This window comes from Manacus candei, unplaced genomic scaffold, assembly GCF_025592945.1.
Source record: "Manacus candei isolate 608988 ecotype Guabito, Panama unplaced genomic scaffold, ASM2559294v1 h1tg000056l, whole genome shotgun sequence".
In the NCBI taxonomy this organism is placed as follows: domain Eukaryota; kingdom Metazoa; phylum Chordata; class Aves; order Passeriformes; family Pipridae; genus Manacus; species Manacus candei.
Window position 1 is genome coordinate 7718139 of NW_026138104.1, and position 25027 is coordinate 7743165.

Genomic DNA, 25027 nt, shown 5'->3' on the forward strand with positions numbered 1-25027 from the left:
TTTGGGTCCCACAGCATAGTTCTTACAAAGCTATAAGAAGCTGCACATTTGCAATGGCTTAAAATCTGTTTGTGTCTTACTCTGGACCTGGCTGTATGTAGTAGCTGTTTGGGATCAGGTCTGAACTGACTGCAGTAGGAAGCCCTACAGGATAAAGAAAGCCTCTTTGAACCCTCTGTGATGCAGCAGTACAAGACTCAACAATGATCCCGGCATCCTTATTGAGAAAGTCCTCCAGCTAACCTGTCATTCTCTCCCTCCGACTTGGAAGAAGTGGTGCAGGGAGCACAAACACAGAGCAGACCGATAAGACAGGTAAGAGAGTCTTCTAACGCTTGAGATTAAGGGAGAGACCTCCAGCAGCCGGAGCTGTGCCCTAAACCGTTTGGGCCTTTGCTCCTGGCAAACCTTTGGATTAAGAACTACACTTCTGGGGTTATTACTGAAGGACAAGGGGGTGGGAGAACAGTGAGTGCTACTGGAGAAGGGCATTTGGAAGGACTATGAGGAGATCAGGAAGTAGAAGGGACTTACTATGCAAGTACATTAAGGGGATATTTGATTATCCTGAGAATGTGTGAATGTGGACATTTAGCAGGTCTATTGCAATGTAGATAGCTACTAACAGTCAGGCTAGAATAGGGGAAGTGAATTCTCAACAGGGAAGTACCTTTCCTTTAGAACAGCCCTTGTCTGTCAATAAGGAGAACCAGCACAGGTGCACCATTAAAGAAATGCTTCTTTATTTATGTTGCCATCGATATCTCCCCATGTAACAGATCCCATGTTACCTTAGCTCAGTCCTGAGGGCTGCTGCTTTCAAAATCGCTGGTTCTCTCTTATCCGCAGTAAACGATGCATCTTTAGGTATTTGCTCAGAGCAGACTTGTAAGCACAGACTCCCCGTGCTGTGCTAAACTGTAAATACCAGCTTCTAAGCTGCTCAGTATACTCAGTTTCTAAATAATCTCAGCGACTATTCACTTGAGGGAAAGTTCAGTAGAAGTAAATTTTTCTTAGGCAGTGAATATCCTCTTCAAACTGCATGTAACAAGAGCAAAAAAGTATTTATAACTTCCTCTCTTATCCACACAAGATATTATGACTATTAAAGATGTCCACAGGCAAAGATAAAATGTCTAATATCATGTTACATGTCCTAGGATATATGTAATTTACATTTAGCTATGTTAGAGATTATGCTTTAAGGAACAGATACATCTTGTCAGTGGTTTAAAATTAGATCGTATATTCTGCATGACTGAAATCTGCTCCTTATAGGATGTGCATGCACGTGTGTGCGTGAGGAAAAAAAAAAGGTCCTCTTTTACTACTCTCTTCATCCGCGCTTTTGAGTTCCAAAATGGAATTTTATATTAAATTAGAATGGAATTAATTGTATTTAGGAGATTTTGCTGTGGACCACCTTCTCTAAAATTCACCCTTTGCTAACTCCCTCCTGTCACAAACTCCTCATCCAACAGCAAGATATTGAGCAGAGGAATACTTCTGCCAAAGAAAACACAAGAAGTTAAACACACGAGTAAATGCTTTGCTAAACTAGATCCTTATTAGTGATCACGATGGCTTATCTGGAAAATCCCAACTACCTCTTCTATGCATTTGTGTTATTCCAAGGGGGGTTTCCACAGAGCGGGAGGAAAGCTGAGTGATCAGCCTCTGCTGCTTTGGCTCCACACAGGTGCTCAGCAGGTCAGTGTTGAAAGCCACGGGATTAAGGGCTTAGTTTTGAAAACAGCAGTAGGAATTAGCACCTTGAAGTTAAAACACCAAGGGGAAAAAGAAAAGATCGTGGTTATATAAATACAATCAGCCAGCCCCCGTAGTTGCAGGGAGAGTGGCTCAGTGCCCATTCCGGTGGGATGTGGGGCAGGTGAAGCAGGGTGGGCAGGTGGGGCAGCCCACGCGAGGAGCCCGCGGTCGATGTGGGTATCCTGGATGTGGGCCCGGACATTCCAGAAGGCAGAGTTGCCCATTCCCACCCAAACGTCGGTCCCTCAGCCAAACGCCTCCTTCCTCCCTCCGGGGCAGCCCAAGTGGGCCCACGCGGCCCGGCGGAAGCCGAGGAGCAACCCGTGTCGCCGCCACCCACCCCTGCACCGCTGGAGGCAACAGTGCCTTTCCCCACGGCGGCACGCAGCCCTGACAGGCGGCAGCCCACGCTGCAGATCTCGCTGTAGCCGCCTTCCCCGGAGCGCCGGGCTTCTCCTGCTCCCCGCGGCGGTGGGAGGCGGAGGTATTTTGGGCACCGGCACCCCCCTCCTCCGCTCGCCCCGCGGTCGCTCCCGCCGGTCGCCCCCGGAGCGTGGGCGCAGAGCGAGCGGCGCCGCCCCTCGCCCCGACACCAGGTGTCGCTGCCCCCCGCCGCAGGCGGCCCCGGGCGCGGCGGAGCCCCCGCGGGTTCCCCGCCCGCGACCCCCGACCCTCGGGAGAGCCGAGCGGTGCCGGCGGGGCGGGCGCCTCTCCGCCTCCGCCCCGCGCCGAGCCGGCCGCAGGTGAGGAGAGGTGCCTCGACGCCTCTCTCCGCGTCGGCAGCAGCACCGCCTCCCCCAGCGCCGCACGGCGCCGTCCTCCTGCCCCGTGAGTGGCTGCCGCCTGACTGACAGGCGAGGCGGCCACATAGGGCGGCCGCTGCCCGGCGTACACCTATAAGGGCCGGCGGTGAGGGGCGCCGCGCGGTGCCCGTGGCTGAGCCGCCCGCAGAGCATCCTCCCGCGGCCGGGTGTCCTCGCTCGAAGCGCCGAGCGCTGGCTCCCCCGCAGCAGCCCCGCCCGCCGACTCCCGCAGCAAGTGGCAGTCCCGCGCCGCGGGCCCCCTCTCCGGCAGCGGCGCCCGAAGGATGCGGAGCGGCGGGGCGCGGGCGGCGGTGGGGCGCCGCGGGGGGACCCGCCGCTGCGCCGGGCGCGGGCGCCGCCGCCCCTGCGCGCTGCGCCGGGCAGCAGCAGCAGTAGCAGCTCAGTGAGCGCGGTGGCCGCGGCGGGAGGAGGCGCAGGCGGGCTCGGCGCTGCCGTCGCCGGCGGGGCTGCGCGCCGCTCCGCGCCGGCGGTGGGGCTGCGCGGCGCCCCGTGCTGGGGGAGGCGCGGGCGGCGCCGCCACAGGTGACTCGCGGGCCGGGGGCCGCGTTCCGCCGCCCCTGCGCGTTCGCGCCCCTGCGCCGCGGCCGCCTGCGCGAAGCCCATCCTCAGCCGCCTCGCCGTGCCGGCGCCGCCGGCAGCACCGGGGGACATGGCTTTGCTCTGGCTTCTTCTCCTCCTGCTCCTCGCCCAGCGCGGACCGGGGGCTGCCGCCGGCCAAGGGCAGGCGGTGCGCGGCCGGGAGCGGGCGCTCGGAGGGACGCAGTCTATTTACAACCACATCAAGAGCCGGGAGCCTCCGCCGGCCCCGCGGAGCCGCTCTACGGAGAGCACCATCTTGGCGCAGCGGCTCGCCGAGGAGGTGCCCCAGGACGTGGCCTCGTTCCTCTACACGGGCGACTCCCGGGAGTTGCGGCGAGCCAACTGCTCCGGGCGGTACGAGCTGGCCAGCCTCGCCGGCAAGTCGCGCTTCACCTCGCACCCCTCCCTGCATGGGGCCCTGGGCACCCTCACCCACGCCACCAACTTACTCAACGTGATCCTCCAGAGCAATAAGTCGCGGGAGCAGAACTTGCAGGAGGACCTGGAGTGGTATCGCGCCTTGATCAGGAGCCTGCTGGAGGAGGACCCCAACATCTCCAGGGCAGCTATCACTTTTAGCACGGAGCCTTTCTCCTCCACTCCCCAGGTTTTCCTCCAGGCCAGCAGGAACGAGAGCCATGTTCTCCTGCAGGACTTATCCTCCTCAGCTCACCGACTGGCCAATGCCTCTGTGGAAACAGAGTGGTTCCACAGCTTGAAGCGCAAGTGGAGGCCACATCTACACAGGAAGGTCTTAAACACGGGCCCCAAAACTTTGGAGAACAGCTGGAAGAGGCGGGAGAGCTTCGCTGCTGATAAGAACCACATCAGGTGGTCCTCACCATACCTGGAGTGTGAGAATGGGAATTACAAACCCGGCTGGCTGGTGACTCTCTCGGCGGCTTTCTATGGGCGGCCAAACGTCATCCCCGAGTTCAGGTAGGAGGAGTTCTTCTTGCTTTCTATTGAGAAGGGGGGGTTGAGTGGGGCTTTGGTTCTGCCCCCCTCCGAAGGAAGGGGGGCTATGTCTCTGGAGTGACCTGATCAACCCCTGCCGCACGGGCTGCTCAGTGACACCGCAGGGCAACCTCAGGCCTTCCTGTTGAGCTGTACCTTCCTATGCCTTAGGGAGCTGTTGCTCAGTAAGAGAATCGCTGTCATCTCCATCTGTAAGACAACGTTTGCTTTACCTGCTCCCCTGGAAGCAGATGTGCATGTGGGTTACGTTCCTAGTGTGTTTGTGGTGGGGAGAGGAGAGCAGCAGTTGCTGGTTGAAGTTTATTTCTGCCTGCGAGAGGAAGATGTTTATTGAGGTGTTATTTCTTAGTATACTGTGTAATTAAACCTAGCTTGACCCCAGCTATGATTTTAACCAGCCTGGAAACCTCAGTGTTGTGCTTGTAAACTGCAATTTCTGGTCTCCAGAGCGCATCCACGGTGGGGTGCTCAAGCCTGGTCAGTGGTCAGTACACTTTTAGGTAAATAAGCGTTGGTGACAGCAGTTCTGTCATAGTGCATGTGGCTATAACCTGAATTGGCAGTAGGAAAGCGTTCCTTAGGACACTCCTGGCTACATAGCTGTGTAGTTGATACCTGGAATATGTAAAGATTTGCGTATTTTTTATTGCTGTTAATCCCAGGACTTTGTACTGGGCTGTGACTAGCAGAAGGGACCATATAAAAGACTCTTTCTTGTATCTTTGTATTTTGACAGCAGAGAGATTTGCTCAAAGAATGAGAGCAACCTGTGGGGTACGAGAAGCCAGATTTTCCTGCTGGCAGTTCTGTTATGGGGTTCATGGGTAGCTCTGCCCATCGGGGCATACCCACTGCCCAGAAGTAGCTGGCATTTCTCAGAGGATGAGAGAGGAACACAGAATTTGCTTTGTGCTATGAGTTAGTAGTAGGTAAGAATAGATAAGAACACAGCAGACACAAAAGAGATTTTGCCATACCTAGGTGATGAGGCAATAGTGTCTGTGAATGCTGTTTTTGTTGGCTTAGTCTGAAATCCAGTGGGATCAGAGTGATATGAATGCAGTCATGAATCCTTAGAGGGGGAAAAAAAAAAATCTGTTGAATGGAGAGTGACTGCTTATATTACTTTTTGCCTTGAAATTTTCATGCTTATGGGGATGGTAGGGTTAAGGTAAAGTGAGCTCATCTGTAGACTGTTTGTTGCTGAATTCCTCTTGAGATCAAAACCCAAGAATAGGTCTACTGCAGAGCTCTTCTGGACCCTAGAGGGTGCAGAGAAGTTCAGGAAACTTCTCATAGATCACTGAAATGCACTTGATGGATTTCAGGATATGGATGAAAGTTAATGTAGGCTGATATTCTCTTGTTGGGTACAGAGGTTCACAGAACCTGCAGAATCACCAGGCTGGAGGTGGGGTGGCAGCCACAAGCCAGCTATTCAAGAATGTAAATTTGGATATAAAGCATGATTTAAAGAAGCTTCAGTCTTGTCTTCAATGAAGAGGAAATAAACTCATGTCTAAAGCTTCAATCTCAGCTCTGTGCCAAGATCCTGTGATGCCAGAAGGCATCTCGGTGTAGGTTTCTGCTCTGGTAGCTTTGGTATGCAGGAAACACCAGGTCCCTTTTTGGAGTAACCGTGGCCAACCAAGGCAACCAGTAGATGTCCTCCTGGATGCAGTAAGAGCACTGCCTTCCCTGCCTCGCCTTCCCAGCCTCTGTTTGCCACGTGAGAGTCACTTCAGTTGAAGAAATAGAATAACCTATTATAACTCTGATACTTCAAAGGGCATCCATTGGGCTCATCTAAGCTTGGAGAACCACTTTGTATTTAGAAGATCTTGAGGTGGAGTATGCTGTGCAAGTGCTAAGTGTTGTATCGCTGTTATACCCAACAGTTAGAAATGCTTACCAACAACAAAACTTTGTTAGTTTTGTCCTAAGAGAATGAGTCTGTATGTTTTTTGTAACTATTAAAGAAGCAGGTGGAAGAAGTACATTTATAAATACACATGTGCACATATTCTGCCAAGGCTAAATGATAGTTCCTGTGTTCCTAGTTTGAGGTATGTTACATGGAAGATAGGCTTCTAATACAAACTTTTTTTTTCTTTTTAGATATTGAGAAAGTAACTTTACAGCTATGTAGGAAATACTACACGCAAAATATGCTTCTTCCAAGATTTGTGGTTTGTCTTAATATTTGCAGAATGTTTTCTATACTTGATAGGTACACAGCCTCAGCATGAGTTCTTAAGAGAAAAAATGGTTCCAGGTACGAGCACACAATAGAAAAATGTAAAATCTAATGTAGTTACTGGAAAATTACTGTGAATCACTGTAAGGTGCCTCTTGAAATAAGCTTTGTTTCTCCTCACCACCAGTCTTTGAGTGACACAATATTTTGACTTTAAATTCCTGTTTAAGGCCTGTATGTTAAGACAGTATTTATTAACCTCCATCTTTTGAAAAAGCTACATTGGTTCTCCAAACAAAGTATCTTTGAACCATCTGTTAGGAAGATATTAATGCATTAGTTAATATGCTCCTTCCATTTAATAATCTGATACAAGGTTGTTAATGGTAATGTAGTGCATGCCACTTTAATATTATTCTACCAGTTCATGGACTCTTTCTTGTATTAGGTTTATGGCATGGTACATGAGGGTAAGACATTCAGGAGTATGCTATATCCATGGAAGAGAGTTCTTTCAGATTACAGAAGGAAAACCCATTGCTCCTTCTTGATATCTCTTCTGTGGCAGCAACAGATGAGTATGTCATGTGGTATAGCAATGGAAAGAGTTTAATGAAGGCAATACTAATAACTACTACTGGCTATGTTCAATATATGCTACTACTGTAGTGCTGTTGTCAATGGCATTCTGAAAGTGCAGCAAAAGCAGCAAGCTTTGCTCTTCACGTTGTGAAGGGTTATAGTGCTTTATGGTGGAGGATGTGAGTGTTAACAGCCCAGGGGGCTCTTGCAAACAGCTTGCTGTCTTCAGTTTCCCCTCCCTCCTTACCAAGAGATTGCTGCCAAACTGTCCGAAGTGAAGGCCAAGGAGAGAATATGGTTGTTTAAGTTGTCTTGTCAGGGCTAACACCGTAGGACAATACTGAGATGAAACAGAAACCAAAGACAACTTGGTTGTGCTGATAAATGTACCAGAGGCTGTTCAGGCCCAGTGGGATCACATTAGCCCAGTACAATGCTAAGTTAGTAGTGCTGGCTGGCTGCAGCTTCTTAGCAGTGCTTGCTGGTGTTTTATTGTCTGCATTTGCTGGTCCTTGGTCCACCCAAAGTGCAGAGAGAGAACATTACTACCTGCTTACAAGATGCAATGCAAGCTCTCATTCAGAAATGTGGATCCACAGAGACTAGAAGTAATCCCTTGATGTTAACCATCTCTTCTCCTTTCGTGAGAAGTCTAAACTGATGCATTTTGCAGCTGGAATTCACCATCTAATGTGCCTAATCACTCCTCAACTCTAGTGCTGCAGAGGGTAGAACACAATAGCATTTGTCACATCTTCTGTGACCCTCCTCTGCTACTGCCTATCATGTGATGAGAATGAACAATATTTCATAGCACATGATGACCCAACTGGCCTCTTTGCAGCCCTGCTGAGAAAGTGGAAAGGTATGAGAAGCTGCATGTTGTAAATACAATTCCTTCTCTAAAAGTATTTGCTTGGCCCTTGGAGAGGAAGTGGGAGGTTTTCATTACTTCAGCAATCTTGGAGATAAGCGAGGAAGATCGCTTCTTGAGCTGGAAGAAGGACGACCAAGTAGTCAGCCACTAGGAATATACAAATTAAAACCCAAAAGTCCTTCTGGGTCACTGATTCAGTCCTCTGCTGTTACAAGCCCACTCAATGTCATCAATTTACAAATCTCCATCTTAAAGTAGGTGGGCTTCCCTCTGGACAACCCGATGGTTGCATAACCTCTTCTGATTTCTGGTCTGAATTTATTCACAGTCAGTTCTCATCCATTTATTCTGGTCAGAACTGCTTTTTATCCGACTTAGCACTCCTTGCTGATGTTTACTGCCCTGACTTATTTATAGGCAACAGTCCCTTCTCCACCTTTGTTTACTGGACTACACAAACTGGCTTTCTTTAGGCTCCTTTTATAAGCTCTCTGTTGCCATGGTCCTTCTTCTGAAGTCTTATTCCTGTATTTCCTGAACATGGTTAGTCAGATTCATGTGCAATGTTTCAGCCTTGTGCAATGACATCAATTATCCCCAAACTCTGATTAATGAATTGCTGCTTTTGCAGTTCAAAATGTTCTCACGTGTGCTCTTCTCGTTTTCTTTAATGTCATCTAGTAATGTGTCAACATTTTGGGAACTGGTCATTGGTCTCACATTATTTCCCATCTAGTAGGTCAGACTGTCTTCAGGATACAGGGGCATTGGCATTTTTTTCCTCTTCCACTGTACTTAGGCAAATTTTTCACCAAATTCAGGACAGTATTTGCTATCTTTTTTTTAAGGACTTTGGGGAGAATGCAATGGAATAATATCTGTTTTGGCAGAAAGGTAATCAGTCAGCAAGCTGAGAATTTTTTAAAAATTTTTTATTTTATTTTGAATGGTGTCACATTCTGGAGCATTTACAGATAACTTCATTCTGAAGTTTGGCTGGATCGGGTGTAGCATCTTAAAATTTTCTGTCTTCCAGAAGTTTGCTACTTCTCTCAATTATTTGGAAGGTATTCCTTGATGCAAAGGTAATCTTTATTGCACACTTAAATTGAACTGTTTCTTCCCTAAAGGCAGTGTAATATAGTGATTTCCACTGTACTGTTAACAATGACTCAGACCACTCTGAGTGGTTAGGCTATAATGAGACTCTAACTTAAGGAAACATTATTGAAGGCAGATTAAACCATGGAGGTAGAAGTATATATGACAAATATGTAATTTCTTAGGGATTATACATGATTTCATATTCTGCTAAATATTTTACAGCTGTTAAATTGCTTGGTAAAAAACCCCAAACGTAGACATGATGTTGTAAAAATTAGAAATTTTTTTCTTTTAAACATGGTTTAATTTCTTCCTCTAGCCCCTTTTTTTAGTTTCCCCCCTAATCTCTCTTTAGACTCAATACTGAGCCAAGAAAGAAAATTCACTTGAACTGTTTAAGGGGACTTTTTAATTTTTTGTGACATCATATGTTAGTTGTATAATCTAGAAAATATTTTAAAATGATGAGCTTATAATTTTTTTTTATAACATATCCTGACCCTTAACATGATTGAATGTGTGGATGGATTTAGAACAGGTTTTAAAAATGAAAAGGAATAATTTATTTCCTAGAGCTTCTGAAAGTCTTGGATTTGTATTCCTGAAAAGTTAGAACAAAGAAACTTCTTATAATTTACTGTCTGCTTGTAGAAACCCCCAGTATGTTTTAAGTATTCTCTAGGCAATCAATTATGTCTCTGCTGGTATTTTTCTTATGAGATCATGGATAGGGATAGAAGATTGGATGGTGACAAAACATAGGAAAGGAACAATAAATAGGACTTTCTCTTTTTAGAAACACGATTTGGCTTTCTTCAGTATTGGAGAAAGAGAAGCAGGTCTTTGAAGAAAGAAGTTAAATATGGCCATGAGAACATTGAAACACTTACTGCATAAATGTCCACAATTATGTAGCACATGCTAAGTTGCAATAAAAGGAACTATTTTTTTGGGTCAAACTGTTGTTTTCAATTCCTCTGTCCTCTATCCCCATCCCCCTTGGGCAAGACTTCCAGCACAGCAGGTTATCAAAGCTCCTTTGAAGGGGATGGACACGTGGCAGTCCTTACTATCCAAGATTCAGCTCCAAGACTGCCATCTATTCTATTTGTGAATGTGGGCCGAGGTAGAGAATTGTTCCTGAAGGTAAGAAAAAAAGCATTGCTATGTTAGGTCAGATGAAAGCCTTACCTAGCCCTTGATCCAAAAGCAGCTTCTGGCAGGTACTTAAGGAAAAATGTAAGAGCGGTGGAAGTGCTGAGTTCTTCTATCATGGTTATATCCAATTTGCCAATAATAAGCAATAAAAATAAATTGGTTTTCAGACTCTTTCTGGATGAGTGTTGATAGTAAGTATAGATTAAACTGACCTTCATGATTCTAATTTGCTTTTTAACACATTTTTGTCTTTTGCAATGTAGTTCGGTGTTGTATTCTATAATGTATTTATGTATTCCACAGTACGTATATAGTATGGCTTCCATAATTTTCTGGTTTTAAATTTGCTTCATGAATCTAAAACTGTTGGGACATTCCAGATTCTTGAATGAAGACTTTTCAAAGTGTTTTCTTTATTATATTTTCTCTGTGTCAGACCGATTTAGTTGTGGGTTATATCAAGTGTTTTTATCACCTGCGGCCTTTGTCAATGGCCACCCATTTGTGGTCAGCTGTGAATGTGCCAAACAAGGAAGGGATAGTTGTGATGCCCAGCTTTGTTAACTGTCCTGTATTGTGAAAGCTGGCTTTTGTTATATTAATGCCTTCAAGAGGGATGAAAATAACTCATTTTTGGCAAAAGCTGTCTTCACTCTGAGAAATTTTTATATCTTGGTTGTATGTTGACCTTAGAGATCCTACTTCAGCTTTCATGTTTCTGGTGTATTTGAAGTGTTTTTAATTAGTAGAGCCTATACTTTTAACATGTTGTTTCTAAAAGATGTCTCTTGGTTTTGTGTTACATTCTTGTGATTTTTATGTTCCTTGCCCAGGTTTATGCCTCTCTGTTTTCCCTTTTTTAAATTTTTTTTTCCTAATGTTGACTTCCACTTACTTTTCAGTTTTAAAATGACCTTATTACCTTTGAATAAATCTTCAATCTCAGAGGACTTGGTAGGGTTATGCTGAGACCATCCCTCCTGTGTAGGATTCTTCTATTTCAAAAGTTTTGTGTTCCTAACCTTTTTTCTTCTATCATGTTCTGTACTGTTCTTTGAGAACCTTTCTTTCCCCTCATGGATAGTAATGGGAACATTAAAAAAAAAAAAAAAGTGCTGTTTTCTTAGTAAGTGACTTGAATTTGGCTTCAAGACCTTTTTTCATAGGGAGAATCTAATATAAGTGGTACCCCATCATCACTGACACCTAGCATTCCTATATAAGGTGATGCTTTGTGACAAGAGTTAAGATGATAGCAGCAATTTAAGCATCCTCAAGGAAAAAAAAATATCACTGCCCCTCGGAGTATCTAGGAAGCTCTCTGACTAAACTGGAGGGAAACCCCCAGAGAGGCAGCATTGCATGCCATAAATATGAAGGCAGATTGAAATAATTCTTCAGACAACAGAGGATTCAACTTTAAGTATTCTGCCATTGTAGTACTGTTCCAAATGGCGTAGAGGGATTTTCTTTGCAGGTGAATCCTAATTCATGTGCCCACACTGCTATGTATTATTCTTCACTTCAGTTTATTTTTAGTGAAAGCTGGTTCTCCTATGAAAATGTGTGCAGAAAAGCAGCAGTCATGCTATGGCTGAGGAATTAGGTAAGTCTTTCTGTGTCCTATTAGTTTGGAATTAGAGGTAACTCTGTGACCAGGTCAAAATTAGGTTGTATGTGATGTCCCGGTAGCCTTTTATGAATCTGGCTGGATATGCAGAGGTAACAATTTTAACAATGTCTAAGTGATACAGAATCCTAAATATTAACTTACAGACAAACAGCAGCTTCTGCAGGTTCAAGTTGCTTTTGAAAGACTTATAGCTGAAAGTAATTTGGGAATTTGACACCAGGATTACTTTTGATGGAGGAGCTTCAGATGTCAGTATGCACTATTTGAAGATTAATATTCTTGAAAGTGTTAGCCTCCAAAATGTGTGGTCAGAAAAGGCATCTGTCCTGAAAACCTTGGCTATTCTAAATACAGTGGGCATTTGTCTAGAGGTGTGGGCATTTGCAGATTTGAGATGGCTGTAGAGAACTTGTTTTTCTTATCTCCTCATTTTATGGTAAGGAGGACTTATGAAGGCCATCATGTAGGGCTGAATGAATACAGCAGCAAGAATCTAAGCAACTGCTTAGATTTGGGGGATGATGTCTGCTTCAGTATGTGATAACCATGCCTTATACCTTAATTATGATTGCTTGCAGTGCTTACATGTATAAAAATAAGTGTACAAACTTAGAAGACAGGCTCTGCTTGTTTAGCTGAGCTGTGATGGCCTCTGTGCCAAAAAAGCTTTTGAAGATCTAGAGGACAAAGATATTATTTATCACCTTTTAGATGTTGGCAGGCTATTATTCTGTGCAGTTCTAGCTTAAGCTGACTGGGAGAAAGAGAACATGCTCCTTCTACTCTTTTTATGATGTAACAGTAGAGGCAGAAAAAATTATTCTGTAGATAGAGGTTTTACAACATGTTGTTACAATGAAATATTATAACTACTGAAACTATCAAGATAGCTAGTAGGTTGGGAAAATAAGCTTAAATCAATTTCTGGCACAGATTTCAAGGCAAACAGCATGCCAACAAACAGTGGTACTGGAAATAAAGACAGACATTAAAGCCTCTTAAATCAAACCTCTGACCTGACAAAAAATCCTTGATGACATAATTCTTCAATTATTATCTGTTATATACAATTCAACTAATTCTTTCTTAATTAACTACATGTTAAACATGAACACGCAATCCTTAAATATATATATATTTTTGAAAAGGCTGAAAATCGTGGCAGGAAAAAAATGTTTATTGTTATAAGGAGATTAGCAAAATATACTTACCTGCCAGATGGTCCACAATTACCAGTACTATTGTTGTTAACTTATGTCTGTGGCTTTGGTTCAACCAGGCAGCATTGTCAGTGTGGATGAATGCGTTATGCTGACAAGCTGAGTCTACTCTTATACCCTTGATATTTGTCTTGGTTGCTTCTATCAAGATAGCAACACTGCCATTATTCCCAATTAGTTTAATAAATGTAGCACAGGGAGATGGTCCATATACGTTCTAGGAAGATGTATTCTTCCATACGTTCCATTTTCCGAATACTGAGTCAAAAATAACTGAAAATGTGGGTGGCTAAACGAGCTGTGCCAGCTACTGTATTAATCACAGATGAATTTCAAAACTGTATCGTGTACATATTGGTGTACTCTGTGTGTAATAATCGTGGGGTACAAGTCCGAGGTGGTGTTTTAAAATGGCAATGCATCCCAAATGAACGCAGTAGAAGTCTTGTACCATCCTGATGCTTTCTGTAAATGCCACATGTATTGCTCAAAGAAAAACAGTAATGTGCACCATGGGGGAAAAAATTGAAAACCTGTGGTAGATTGTAACTTAGAAATTGCTTTCATGATCCTGCTCCTGGTCTGTACTGTTTCTCCTTGCTGTAGATTTTCACCCCAGAAATTCGCAAAGCTTTGAGAAAGGGGAAAACTAGAACAACCTAACCGTATTAGAAGTTCAGGTTGTGCATTTTGAAGAGTGTAGGTAGAAAAGTTTGTATTGAGTTGATGAAGATTGTATTTTGTGAAAGACAAACATTCTCATAAGAAAAGTTTTAACACAAGAGAAGCAAAAGGAAAACACATTTAGCTTGAAATGGAAGAATCTTTTATTATTTCTGGAAGAGGTTTTATGAAAATATTTTGAAATTAGATGACTTTCAGGCCTGCATGACTTAACAAGGAGATCCTGACAAAACTGAAGCATAAAATGAAAGTGCGCAAGAGGTGGAAGCAGGGTCAGGTAACCTGAGAAGAATATGGAGACAATCTGAATATGACTGTGACCATGAACATCTTGTATCAGCAATAGTATGGCCAGCTGGACCAGGGAAGTTGTGGAGTGACCCTCCGTGAGGATATTTAAAAGTTCTGTAGATGTGGCACTTAGGGACATGGTTTAGTGGTGGCTTTGGCAGTATTAGGTTAATGGTTGGACTCAATGATCTTAAAGGTCCTTTCCAAGGTCTTTGCTGTTGAATGGAAGAGTGTGCTTTGTGATGCAGGATGTTGAAAAGGCCAAGGAACTTGATGTCTTCAAGCACTGCTGGCTGATCAGCCTCACCTCAATCTCTGAAAAGGTGATGGAGCAAATCTTTGTGAAAACTCCTTGTGAAACACATGAGGAAAGGGAATGTGATTGGGAGCAGTCAGCATGCGTTTATGAAGGGGAAATAGTATTTAACCAACCCAGTAGCCTTCTGTGCATAGATGACTGTCTGTCCAGCTGGAGGTTAGTCATTATTGATATATCCCAGGGGTTGATACTAGCGTCAGTTCTCTTTAACGTTTTCGTTTGGTGGTCTGGACAATAGGGTAGGGTGTTGTCTCAGCAAGTTTGCAGATGATAAAAATTGGAAGGAGTGACTGAGAGACCAGTTGTTTGTGTTGCCATTCTGGGGGTCTGAAACAGGCTGGAGAAATGAGCAAACAAGAACCTAGAAGTTTGGCAAAGGGAAATGCCCTCTGATGCACCTTTGGAGGAATAATCCCATGAACCAATACAGGCTGAGGGCTTAATGACTGGAAAACAGCTTGGCAGGAGAGGCTTGGGGGATCCTGGTGGACACCAATTTGACATGAACCACCAATGTGTGCTTGTGGAAAAGAAGGCCAACAGCCTCCTGATCTGTGGAAGAGTGTTGCCAATGAGTTGAGGGAAGTGATCCTTCCTCTTTACTCAGCCTGGTGAGGCTCCATCAAGAGTGCTGTGTCCGCTTCTGGTCTCCTCAGTACAGGAGACATGGATGTACTGAAGCAAGCCTAGTGAAGGGCCACAAAGTTCAAGATTGGAGTGTCTGACAGACAAGAAGAGCTGAGTGAGCTGGTACAGTTCAGCCTGGAGAAGAAAAGGCTCCAGGATCACTCTATGTGTATGCAAATACCCAGTGAAAAAGTGTAAAAGAGAGACAGAAACAGACCTTTCTCAGGCTTATTCAATGGGGATACAGAAAGCACAAGGGGCACAGTCTGAAATACAAGGAATTTATTTTAAACATAAGAAAACTTTTCTTGACACTGTGAAGGGTGGTCAGTCACTAGATCAGGTTTCCCAGAGCTGGTGAAGTCTTCATTGTTGAAGTTATAAAAAAACCCCAACTGAACTGAGTCTGCTTTGAGCAGGTGGTTGAACTGAATGATCACAAGAGGTTTCTTGCGATGACACTTGCTGTATGAATCTGATTTTTGCATCTATTTTGGACAAAGTAATTGAGTTCAGGAGCTTTCAAAGGATATGAGTTACCCAATCTATTCTGATGTGAGAAATCCAGAAGTACACTCCTTTCTTTTCAGTACATGGCTCTGTCTTAAGATGCTATCCTGATTTCTGATGCTTGTCCCACTAGAACATACCATGAATTCTCCAAATTGGAGCATTTCTGGTACAAGGCCACACTCAAATGCTTGCTCAGTGTGCTTACTGACCCTAATTCCTCTGGCGTGTGTGTGGTCTTTCTTGCAAGTAGTGTCTAGTTAAGTTTCCTTTTGAAAATATTTATATCCTTTTTTACCGACACTGTGTTCCTACAGGGCTTGCTGGTGGTACCACACAGCAAACTCTTAAGGTCTTTCTCCTCTCCTAGCAATGATTAGTTTGCTCTTCATTTGCAATCTGTACTTCTCTTTGCAGAAGTGTTTGTAGAAGCAAAGGGGAGTTTCCTCTTCTACCACTTAAAACCAAAATGTACATGAGGGAAAAACTTTCCATATAAAGGAAATAAGACCTTCTCTAAGGTGCTTGAGAGTTTCTCAGGTGAATGAGTTGCAGTTTGAATAAGGTTGAAGCAATATTGCTTTTCTTCTGTATACATGGACCTGGTGGGATCTGCATGTGACTAGATGAGTAACTGGCTACCTCTACTGCTATGAGCATCTGAGTCAGGTACCTTCTTACCTGGTTAAGATTAAGTTTGTAATCTGCTGATATCAACACCTTAAAGAGATAATCTGTGCAGTATGGCAGTTTTGCCCCTTGAGGTTGTTGTCACCTGGAACATGGAAAAACCAGTTCGTTGGGGTAGAAGTAAGGTTTGAGCATTTCCTGGAGAAGCTGTTGTTCAAAACAAGTGTACAAAGGCACAAAGCTGTAAACTAAAAGTATATAAAAATATTCTAGAAGTGTAGTGTGTGCTGTTTTATATTGAGCTTGCTCGAACCAGCACTTAAATATTTCAGGTAATTTCTAAGTATGCCTGGCATCAGATTATTTAGATTCTAGGCAGATTGAGGGGGATGAAGTGTTCCTGTACTATCCAACTTCCTGTTGGCTGTGTTACGTAATTTTCTAATGCATTCTTCTTCTGATCACTTAAATGATGTGTTTATGTTTCTCCAATGACTGTATAGCATGTCTGAAGAATGCCCAAATTTAGCTGTTGTGGATACTTAGCACTTGATTGTACTGGGGTCAACAATATTGTCCTGGTTTTGATCAAGCTCACTCTTATGCCTGTTCTAATTTTGTTAGTAAGCACCCTCTCAAATATATGGCTCTGTAGATATGTTGTTGTTATTAGTGTATTATTGTGAGATTTGATTCAAAGAGGCAACACACTTCAAGGTGAGTGGGGTGTTCTTGAGACAGAGGTTGGACCATGTCCTTGTTAGTCCACAGCGAGAAAGAAGGGATGATGGTGTTTGTAGTTGTAGAAGTTCAGACTTGTGGAAATGAAAAGTTCTGTCTAAAGTGGTTGAAATGGCTGACTTAAAAGGAATGGTACCATACATTTAAGAAATCAGTAGAGAGCATTCATCCACTGTGAGTGAGCTTGTGTAATGATCTAGCAACTAGAAGTTGCATATTGACATTTTTGCTAAGTCCAGACTGCAGCAAAGCAGTCACAGATAATGTGTTCTCACAAAGTGATGCTATAAATGTTCTATGTCCAAAGTCATTCTGGAGGTTATTTTAGAGAGAATATCAAAGTCTTTGAAGGGTTTTTTTAAGATCTGAAACTCCAACCTTGCAGCTTTTCTCTTCTGGTGATTTTTGAGTTGTTTATAAAACAGTGTTGACCTTGAAATGGGTTCGTTAGCTTTTCTTTCAAAAGAATTTTTGAGGGAAACTTGATGAAAACTTGAGTCTTCTTGGCATAGGACTTACACAGTTCAGAGGACTGTCCTTACTTGGTCTTTGAGGACCTGCGTGTGTAGGAAATTTTTTTTTTGGCTTCACAGACATCAGTGGACTACTGCTAACTCGTGCTGCTTTCTGATGTTGTATCAGGTTTTATACCAGGACCAACTGGCAGGAACTGGGGGAGAGGGTTTGAATGCCTGCTGGAGGAGGATGCTGAGTAGCAGAGGGGAGGCCTGAATGTCAGCAGACATTGGAGTGTCTCTGGGGAAAATACAGAAAAAGGCTTTTGCCAGTTGTTTCAGCAAATAGGGTTCCCTGGAGCACAGGGGAGGATGTAGTTGTCTCTGGATGGAGGGTGAGATGTGGTGCCTGGTATCTTTTATTCAGAGTTGGCTGGCGAGGTTGCTGCCTCAGAAAAAGTAGTGCACGTCTTTCATTGTATTAATTTTGGATCTTTGCTGCATTGTAAAATGTGAAGGGCATTGCACTGTTTGAGTGTATAACTTGTTCTTAACTTCCACCTTATGCTTAATGCACTGCATTTGCTGACCTCTTGCCATAATACATCTAAGTAAAGTCTAAAATAAGAATGTGTTTCTGTGACCATGACTTGGGGAGCACAAAACTGTTTTTAGACACTTTATCAAATTCCATATTTAAAGGAAAGATGTAGTTCTGCTTTGCAGGCTACAGCATCATAGAGAAGTTTAACCTATATCTGGACTTATGTTCGCAACTGTTTCTCTCTCTTTTCAGAGGTGTTGTCAAGGTTGACATCAATTTGCAGAAGGTGGACATTGACCAGTGTTCGAGCGAGGGGTGGTTCTCGGGGACACACAGGTGTCATCTCAACAATTCTGAGGTATGTATGTCTCTAAGGGACTTCAATAACAAATCTTTCCACTATGAGTAGATCTCTGTAGTATAAATGTTATTTATTTAATAGATGTTAAATATGGTTTGTAGGCTGAAGGAATCTTTCTGTGCAAGGTGTTTTGGTGTGCGTGAGTTTCAGGAGTGCCTACATTTTAGAATTATTTGTGTTAAATGAAACAGAAGCTAAGTTATTGTGAAGAAACAACAGTTACAGGGGAAAAGAATATTACCAATGAAATGATTTATGAGGTTCTGCTTTGCAAGTCAAACAATTACTTTGTGCTCAAAATGAAAATAGGCTTTTAATGTCAGTGTCACTTTTGCTTGGACAGCTTTGCAAAATATAGTAGAAGTTGCTCAAATGCTAATGGTAATTTAGTCAGAAAAACATGATCTTTTGATAGAATGATACAGAATAACAGGCAGAATTGGATACTGAAATTCTTTCTTAGTAGAAATGCCAACATTTTGACAGAGCTGACTAAAATGTTTCTGTTCAACTCCTTCCTGCTTCCCCTTTTTTCTGAAGGTCTGTGTCTGACTCCATCTGTTAGCGTATCATAGATCATTCAGCCTGGCCAGTCATGTGTTCAATGAAACTTTAAAACAAAGTACATTCAATGATTTTTCTTATTATGGTTTATGGCACCCATTTGTGAGAGTAGGCACCTCTTGCACTTCTGTGCTTTGAGAAGGGACAGTAGGGAAAGTTGACCGTTGTCTGCCAGAAGTCAGGAGATTTTTCCCTAATTTGCTGTAAAATGCCAATTTATCAAAGCCAAATCTGAATTTGGGAAAACAGTTGGTCTTGGTGAATTCAACTGCTAGCGTTTTTGACCAAGAACTCAGAATTTTTGTAAACATTATTTTTTTGGGTATTTTTCACTTTTGATTTTCAACTCGATTACTTTCTTAAAATAAACTTGAAATGAGAAATAAGGAAGTCTTTGATATAGACTAATTAAAGATTAAATATTTCTGCAAATGGAGAAATATGTTTTTCTTTGTGAAGTACTTTTTGTCTTCTGAATTTAAGGGAATACTTTTTAAATGTTTCATGTTTCTTCCTAGAAGGAAATGTTGTTTCCCATGTGATTTGGTAAACCTTGTTTTTTAACATATGATAATTATCTTGAATGTGATTATGTACTTTGGCAAGTGCTCCTCCTTTTCTTGATGTCTTTTGAGCAAAATTTGTGAGCAGAGGGGTGGGATTGTAAGTTGCATCTCTTTCTGCAACCAAGAAGAAGAGGGGCAAAAACCCCAACTCTGTGAGAAGACTAAGAAAAAACAAGGCAAAAGGAAAATGGAAAAAATGATCAATGGTGGGGTCACCTGGAGCTGTTAATAACTTGGGTAAGGAGATGAATGCCACTTCATGAAAGGCTTTTCAACTTGTATGCGGTGAATAAACCTGCCAGCTGTTCTTCCTTCTCCATGACACTTATTAGACTGTTAAATCAACAAGGCTGTCATGGCTAAGGGAAGAACATATAGGTAATGGAAACCTCCCCCAAAATGGCAGGGAGGTGCCTTTTCTTACTGCAGCTGAAGAGGATGAAAGTCCTTGCTTAATAAGAGTGGGCATGGGGAGTTGCTGGGAACAATCTATAGAAAAGCTTTGTCTCCTTTTACCCTATGGTCACTGCTTTAGGAGAGTTCAGTCTGTAAAGAAAAATGTACTTTCTTTATGAGCAGTTCTCTTGCAGTTTAGCCCCAGTCGGCAACTAAGCACAGTGCAGCCGTTCTCTCATTTCCCCTGCTGCCAAAGCCATGTGGAGGAGAATTGGGGAAAAAAGTGAAAACTTGTGGGTTGAGATAAGAACAGTTTAATAAGTAAAACAAAGTAAATCATAATAGTGCTAATGATAATAAAATATACTGCTACTAAAATGATGGGCAAAAAAAGGAAAATAAAACCCAAGCACAAGTGATGCTCTTTCCAGTTTATATACTGAGCATGATGTTCTGTGGTATGGAATATCACTTTGACCAGTTTGGGACAGCTGTCCTGGCTATGCTTCCTCCTGGGTTCTTGTGCACCTCCTCTCTGGCAGAGCATGGGAAACCGAAAAGTCCTTGACTTAATGTAAGCATTGCTTAACACGCTGATGTTTTGACTGTTGCTATCAACATTATTCTCATAGTGAATCCAAAATACACGGCACTGTACCAGCTACTAAGAAGAAACTATCTCAGCTGAAACCAGGGATAGTTTCAGGAGCAGGTCTCCTGTGCTACTATGTGGGATAAAGGTAACTTACGTAATTGTGCAACAATGTTTTCCACACAGTTTTCCTCATAAATGCTGATAAAATGATACTCTGTATGCTCTCTTTTATCTACTTAGAGGCAAGTACAGAAATCTGCTGATGCTGGAGTGCTCTACCCCCGTTTACAAAGTCTGTCTCCAGCTGAGTAAGGAAGAGAATGGAGATTTCTGGACTTCCAGTTCTGCTTAAGTTAGACGCTCCTTGCTCTCTTCAGTTTTGTGAAGTGACTTGAGTATTTAGTGCAACATAAGCTTTGTGCAGACTACTTGGTAAAGCTTTGCCATAGTGAATTTCTGCTTTGGCTCTGAAAGTCTGTTTACTGCATAGCCCATACCGTGTGGCTGGGCTACCAGTGCCATTAAATCTAAGGCACAAAGCTCAGTATTTCAGAAATACAACTCCCCTCTCCCCTGATGCTATGAAAACATAGCTAGTGACTTAAGGAATGAACAAGAGGAAAAAAAAAAACCCAACCAATGGATTACTTAAAACACTTCTTTACTTTGTCTTCTATTTCAAATAATTTTATAGTGGCTAGAATCTGTTAGGCACACTGCAGACAAATTCCCCTATTTTCTGTGCTGTTCTGAAGTGTTTATTTTCTAAATAAAAATCAGTTGAAAGGAGGGAGATGGAGGTGCATTGCAGTGAATGTAAGCATTTGGTAAGCCAGTGGTCTGTATGTGCTAGACAGAAAAAAAGGGAAGGAGTGGATGGGATTCAACTTCTACCAGGAAATAAAGAGGCTGTTGTTAAAAGTACTGTACTGCCTTCACATGGTATGGCACAGAATCATTAGGACATGATGCTAACTGTGACACTGGGATTTGTCTTCGGAAAGTCATAAAGAGTAACCTGATTGTGATAAAATAGTTGTAGTGCTAGTCCTTTCTTGAAAGAAGAATAGTGTCTGGTTGAGGAACTAATGAATATTATGACTCAAATATGCAAAATGCTTAGACATACTATTCCTCCTTAAAATTCCATCTGTCCTTAGGTTTAGGTGTTCTTCCTTAGGATTGGTGGCTCTTAAATATCTTGCTTTAGGTATGGTGCCCTAAAATTGAACACCAAGCAAAAGCAACCTCAGGGAACTTTGGATTTCCCATTTGTAATTTGACTACTTAAATTCCTGATACATAGTCAAATTTTTTCCTGATTTGTTCTCTTTTGTGGACAGTACACCCTGACTTCATAGCAGCCTAGATGAACTGGAAGAACAAGAGTGCACTCCTTTAACCTTAGGATAACTGGAAGCTGCTGAGTCTAATTAGGCAAGAAGTTAAGTAAGACTTAACACAGGGAAGCCAAACTGCAGCACTGGTTAAAATGTGTTTCGGTTGTGACTTTTTTTCCTCTTCTTTTTTTTTTTTTTGATAATTGTATCAGCCCAAAAGAGGCTGATGGCCAGGTGTTATTTTTTTGACCTGGAGGAATAAAGGTCAGCTCATAGTGAAGCATGGAGAGCTACAATTCTTCTTCCTACCCTCCAACTTGATGCTCAAATAGAGAACAGCTTCCCCAAAAGCTATATGGGCAAGAAATTTGGATTCTGTAGGACTGCTAGAGATGAGGCATGTAATATCTGCAGAGTTAAAAATAATTAAATTGGGTAGACTGCAAAATAACACAGACAATTCTGCAATTAACAAATGTAGAAAAAGTGTAGTTGCCCAATAACAAATCCAGAGTAATTTCATTGCACAGGCAATGCAGTACAATGTACTGTCAAGACTGGTTATGGGAGGAAGAAAACATGCATTTTTACCCTGTTTGAAATTCTTGAAGACTGTTCTTTTATTATATTGGATTTCTTCCCCATACGTGCTGTCAGCAACTGCTGGCACTTTTAGTAACAACTTTAGAGTTCTTGTAGAGACACCAACAATAGAATCAAGGCTGAGGAGCATCTGAAGAAATCAGCTGGTGTAGCCCATTGAGCTCGGCTGACTTCTTCCAACCAGCAGCACTCTGTGAAAAGTGGCAGTGGACTCCACACTGTTCCCCTGTCCTTAATGAACCTGCCAACAGCTTGGAATGTGAGGCAGGCTCAGCTGACATCCCTTTGGGTTTTAACAGTATTCCACAAATGACAGCATGCAAAAATATCCAGAGGAAATGAGAGAGGCAGAGTAAACAAGAAAGCTGCATTGCTGTCTATATACAGTGTCTGTATATCTGTTTGTAGAAAGATGCATAGGCCTATTGTGTGTATTTATTCTGCACAAACACAAAGCCAATTGAGAAAGGAAAACAAATGTGCATTACAGCCAAAATCTTTTTTCCATTGTTTAGCAAAACATTTGGGACCATCATATTTTATCATACTGTACCCAGTACTACAGACAAGCAGCTGAAAAAGGGGGAGGCGGGGGCTGATTAAAAATAGAATTGTAATAGGGACTGAGTTGGAAGAGAAGAGGAAAAGAACACAAAGGCTTTCCAGGTTTTTCAAGCAAATGCCTTTCAATGCCCTTGTCAAAGTGAGAATATTAATGTGCATAGTCTGTGGGAGAGGAAGCATGGCAGGAGATTAGCATCTGAAGTCCGAACTCAGTGGGTCATATCCAGTATCACTGGTTTTGCTTATTACCTGCATGTATTTTCTGTCTTGTCTGTTAGAAAAAGTGCAGTCAGAATGAGAAAATCTGAAAGAGAAGTGAATGGTCTTATGGAATACAGTTAGCTTCTAATTTGGAAACAATCATTCTTGGAGCTACAGATTGCATCCAAGATAGGGCAAGAGAAGTACCCAAACCAGAGTAGAGAGTTGTATGTCAGGATATATTTCCTCTTAGAAGAAAACATCTTTAGTGATAGAATCCAAATACTAAATGCTGTATTAAATCCTGGGCTGAAGGGGAAATCTAAGGCAGAAAGGGCAGTGGCTCCTTTTAGTATGCAGGGAAAGAAAACAAAGCCAGCACTTTGGGATTCAGAAGCAGAAAGGTGTATCTGTTCTCTCCAACTGATCGCTGCTCACACAACCTGGGGTATTTGAAGAGCATGCAGTAGACACAAAGAACATTTTGGATGCTATTTTAAAAATAACTTCGCATCATCTGCATTCATGGGAAAAGTCCCTTTGTGACTGTAAACCAGATCTAATCTGGCACTCCCCCAGACACTGTTACATAAAATAAGGTGGAGGTTTGTCAGAGTTCTCAGTGATAAACAAGGTGCTATGAAAACCAACTTTCAGTTTAGGGAAGAGCTATGTTGCTTAGCTACAGTGTTTTTGCTTTTAAGAGAAAAATTTTACATGAGACTGTATTTTGCAGGAGCTAATCTTGGTTATCAGTGTTTTCTTCAAAGGAGAAGACCTTTGCAACAATTCCTTTCATCCTAGTTAGCAGTATTAACTTTGAGCATTTAAATTCATCTGGGTCAGTTCTATTTGCTGCTGTTTTTCTTCCCCCAGAGTTAAAACACAAAAAGTGGTAGATGGTTGGCTGAATGATGTTGTCTGTTAGAAATTAAAATAGCAGGGAGGTATTTGGTTTGTCTTGCATATGACAGGTGATGGTAGCATTGCATCAGTTCCCATTTCTTTCAGAGCTATACCTACAGTTTTGGATCTTTCTTTGCTTAATAGAGCATCCTGTTAGACAATGCTGATTAGCTGAACAGGTGCTTCTTTCCATTGTTTTTGGGAAGGGGGGAGGTGAGGCCCAGAATTTTAGTTAGCTGGTGGAATGTGAACAAAATATACGTGGTGGTAGCAAAGGGAAAGTCTCTGAGAGGGGGGTGGGCCCAGGGAAGGGCTCTTCCCTGGAGAGAGGCTGAGAAACTCTGTCTGTAACTGGGGCAAGAAACAGAAGATGGAGGTGTACTGGGAGCCACAGAAAGCCTTGCAACAAGGAGCCTGGGGACAGTAGCCAGGCTGTACCATTCTCTTGGCAGACTGGCTGTGAATTACCTTTCCCGGATGTGAAGTGACAGAAGCTGTATCAAATCCAGGCATAAACAGAGCAGAGTTTCATTCAGGACTCTCATTTGTAATTATTGTACAATATCTGCAAAATGTATCTAATAGCATTAAGCACAGTTACATATATGCAAATAGATAAATATCTATTTTGATTTCAAAGGATCTGGTCTGTTCTGTGAGAGATTTTGATATGCTTATTTTGGAAGATATGTAAGTACTCCTATATCCTGTGAGGTAAAATAAAGACTATTACCACCATCTTAGAGCTGGGGTGCAGAGGCAAAGTGATTATCTCTGAGCTGATAGATGCCCTGACTGGAGTTGAAGAGTGATTTCCAGGTGTGCAAACTACCTCCTCCGGAGTTTGGTTTCTGCAGAAAGGTATGACAAGCGTGTGAGCTGAGAGTCCTGATGTGCTCCAGCCAGGGCCCAGGCTGCATTGTCTTTAGAATGGGATTTTGGGGTGCATTCCAGTGTGCACCCACCCACCCCATACTTCCATACTTCAGGAAGAGTTAAGCATCCTCATATATTTTTGAAGTCTGACCAGCTTAGTAATTTTCTTAGTGGTCTTGACTTGTGATAGAATTCTGGGCAATAATGAAGTTACCTGACCTCCTCTTAGGTAAACACACTGTTGCTACACTTGCTGTCATTGCTAAGGACACAGCTTCCTGTGAACTGTGCAGACTCTGTCCCTGACTTGCACATTTAGCTATCAGTTT

The 25027-nt window shown here is 42.8% G+C and overlaps 1 protein-coding gene across 2 annotated transcripts in view; it reads left to right on the forward strand.

Annotated features, from left to right (window-relative positions):
• The first annotated feature begins 3099 nt into the window (after positions 1-3099).
• GPR158 (G protein-coupled receptor 158) overlaps positions 3100-25027 on the forward strand; it is a 184048-nt gene continuing 162120 nt past the window's right edge. For both annotated transcript variants that reach the window (XM_051802307.1, XM_051802308.1), the window contains exons 1-2: positions 3100-4115; positions 17979-18084. In XM_051802307.1, coding sequence (XP_051658267.1) covers positions 3247-4115; positions 17979-18084 — 975 coding nt within the window. In that variant the 5' untranslated portion in view covers positions 3100-3246. The remainder of the gene's footprint in view (positions 4116-17978; positions 18085-25027) is intronic.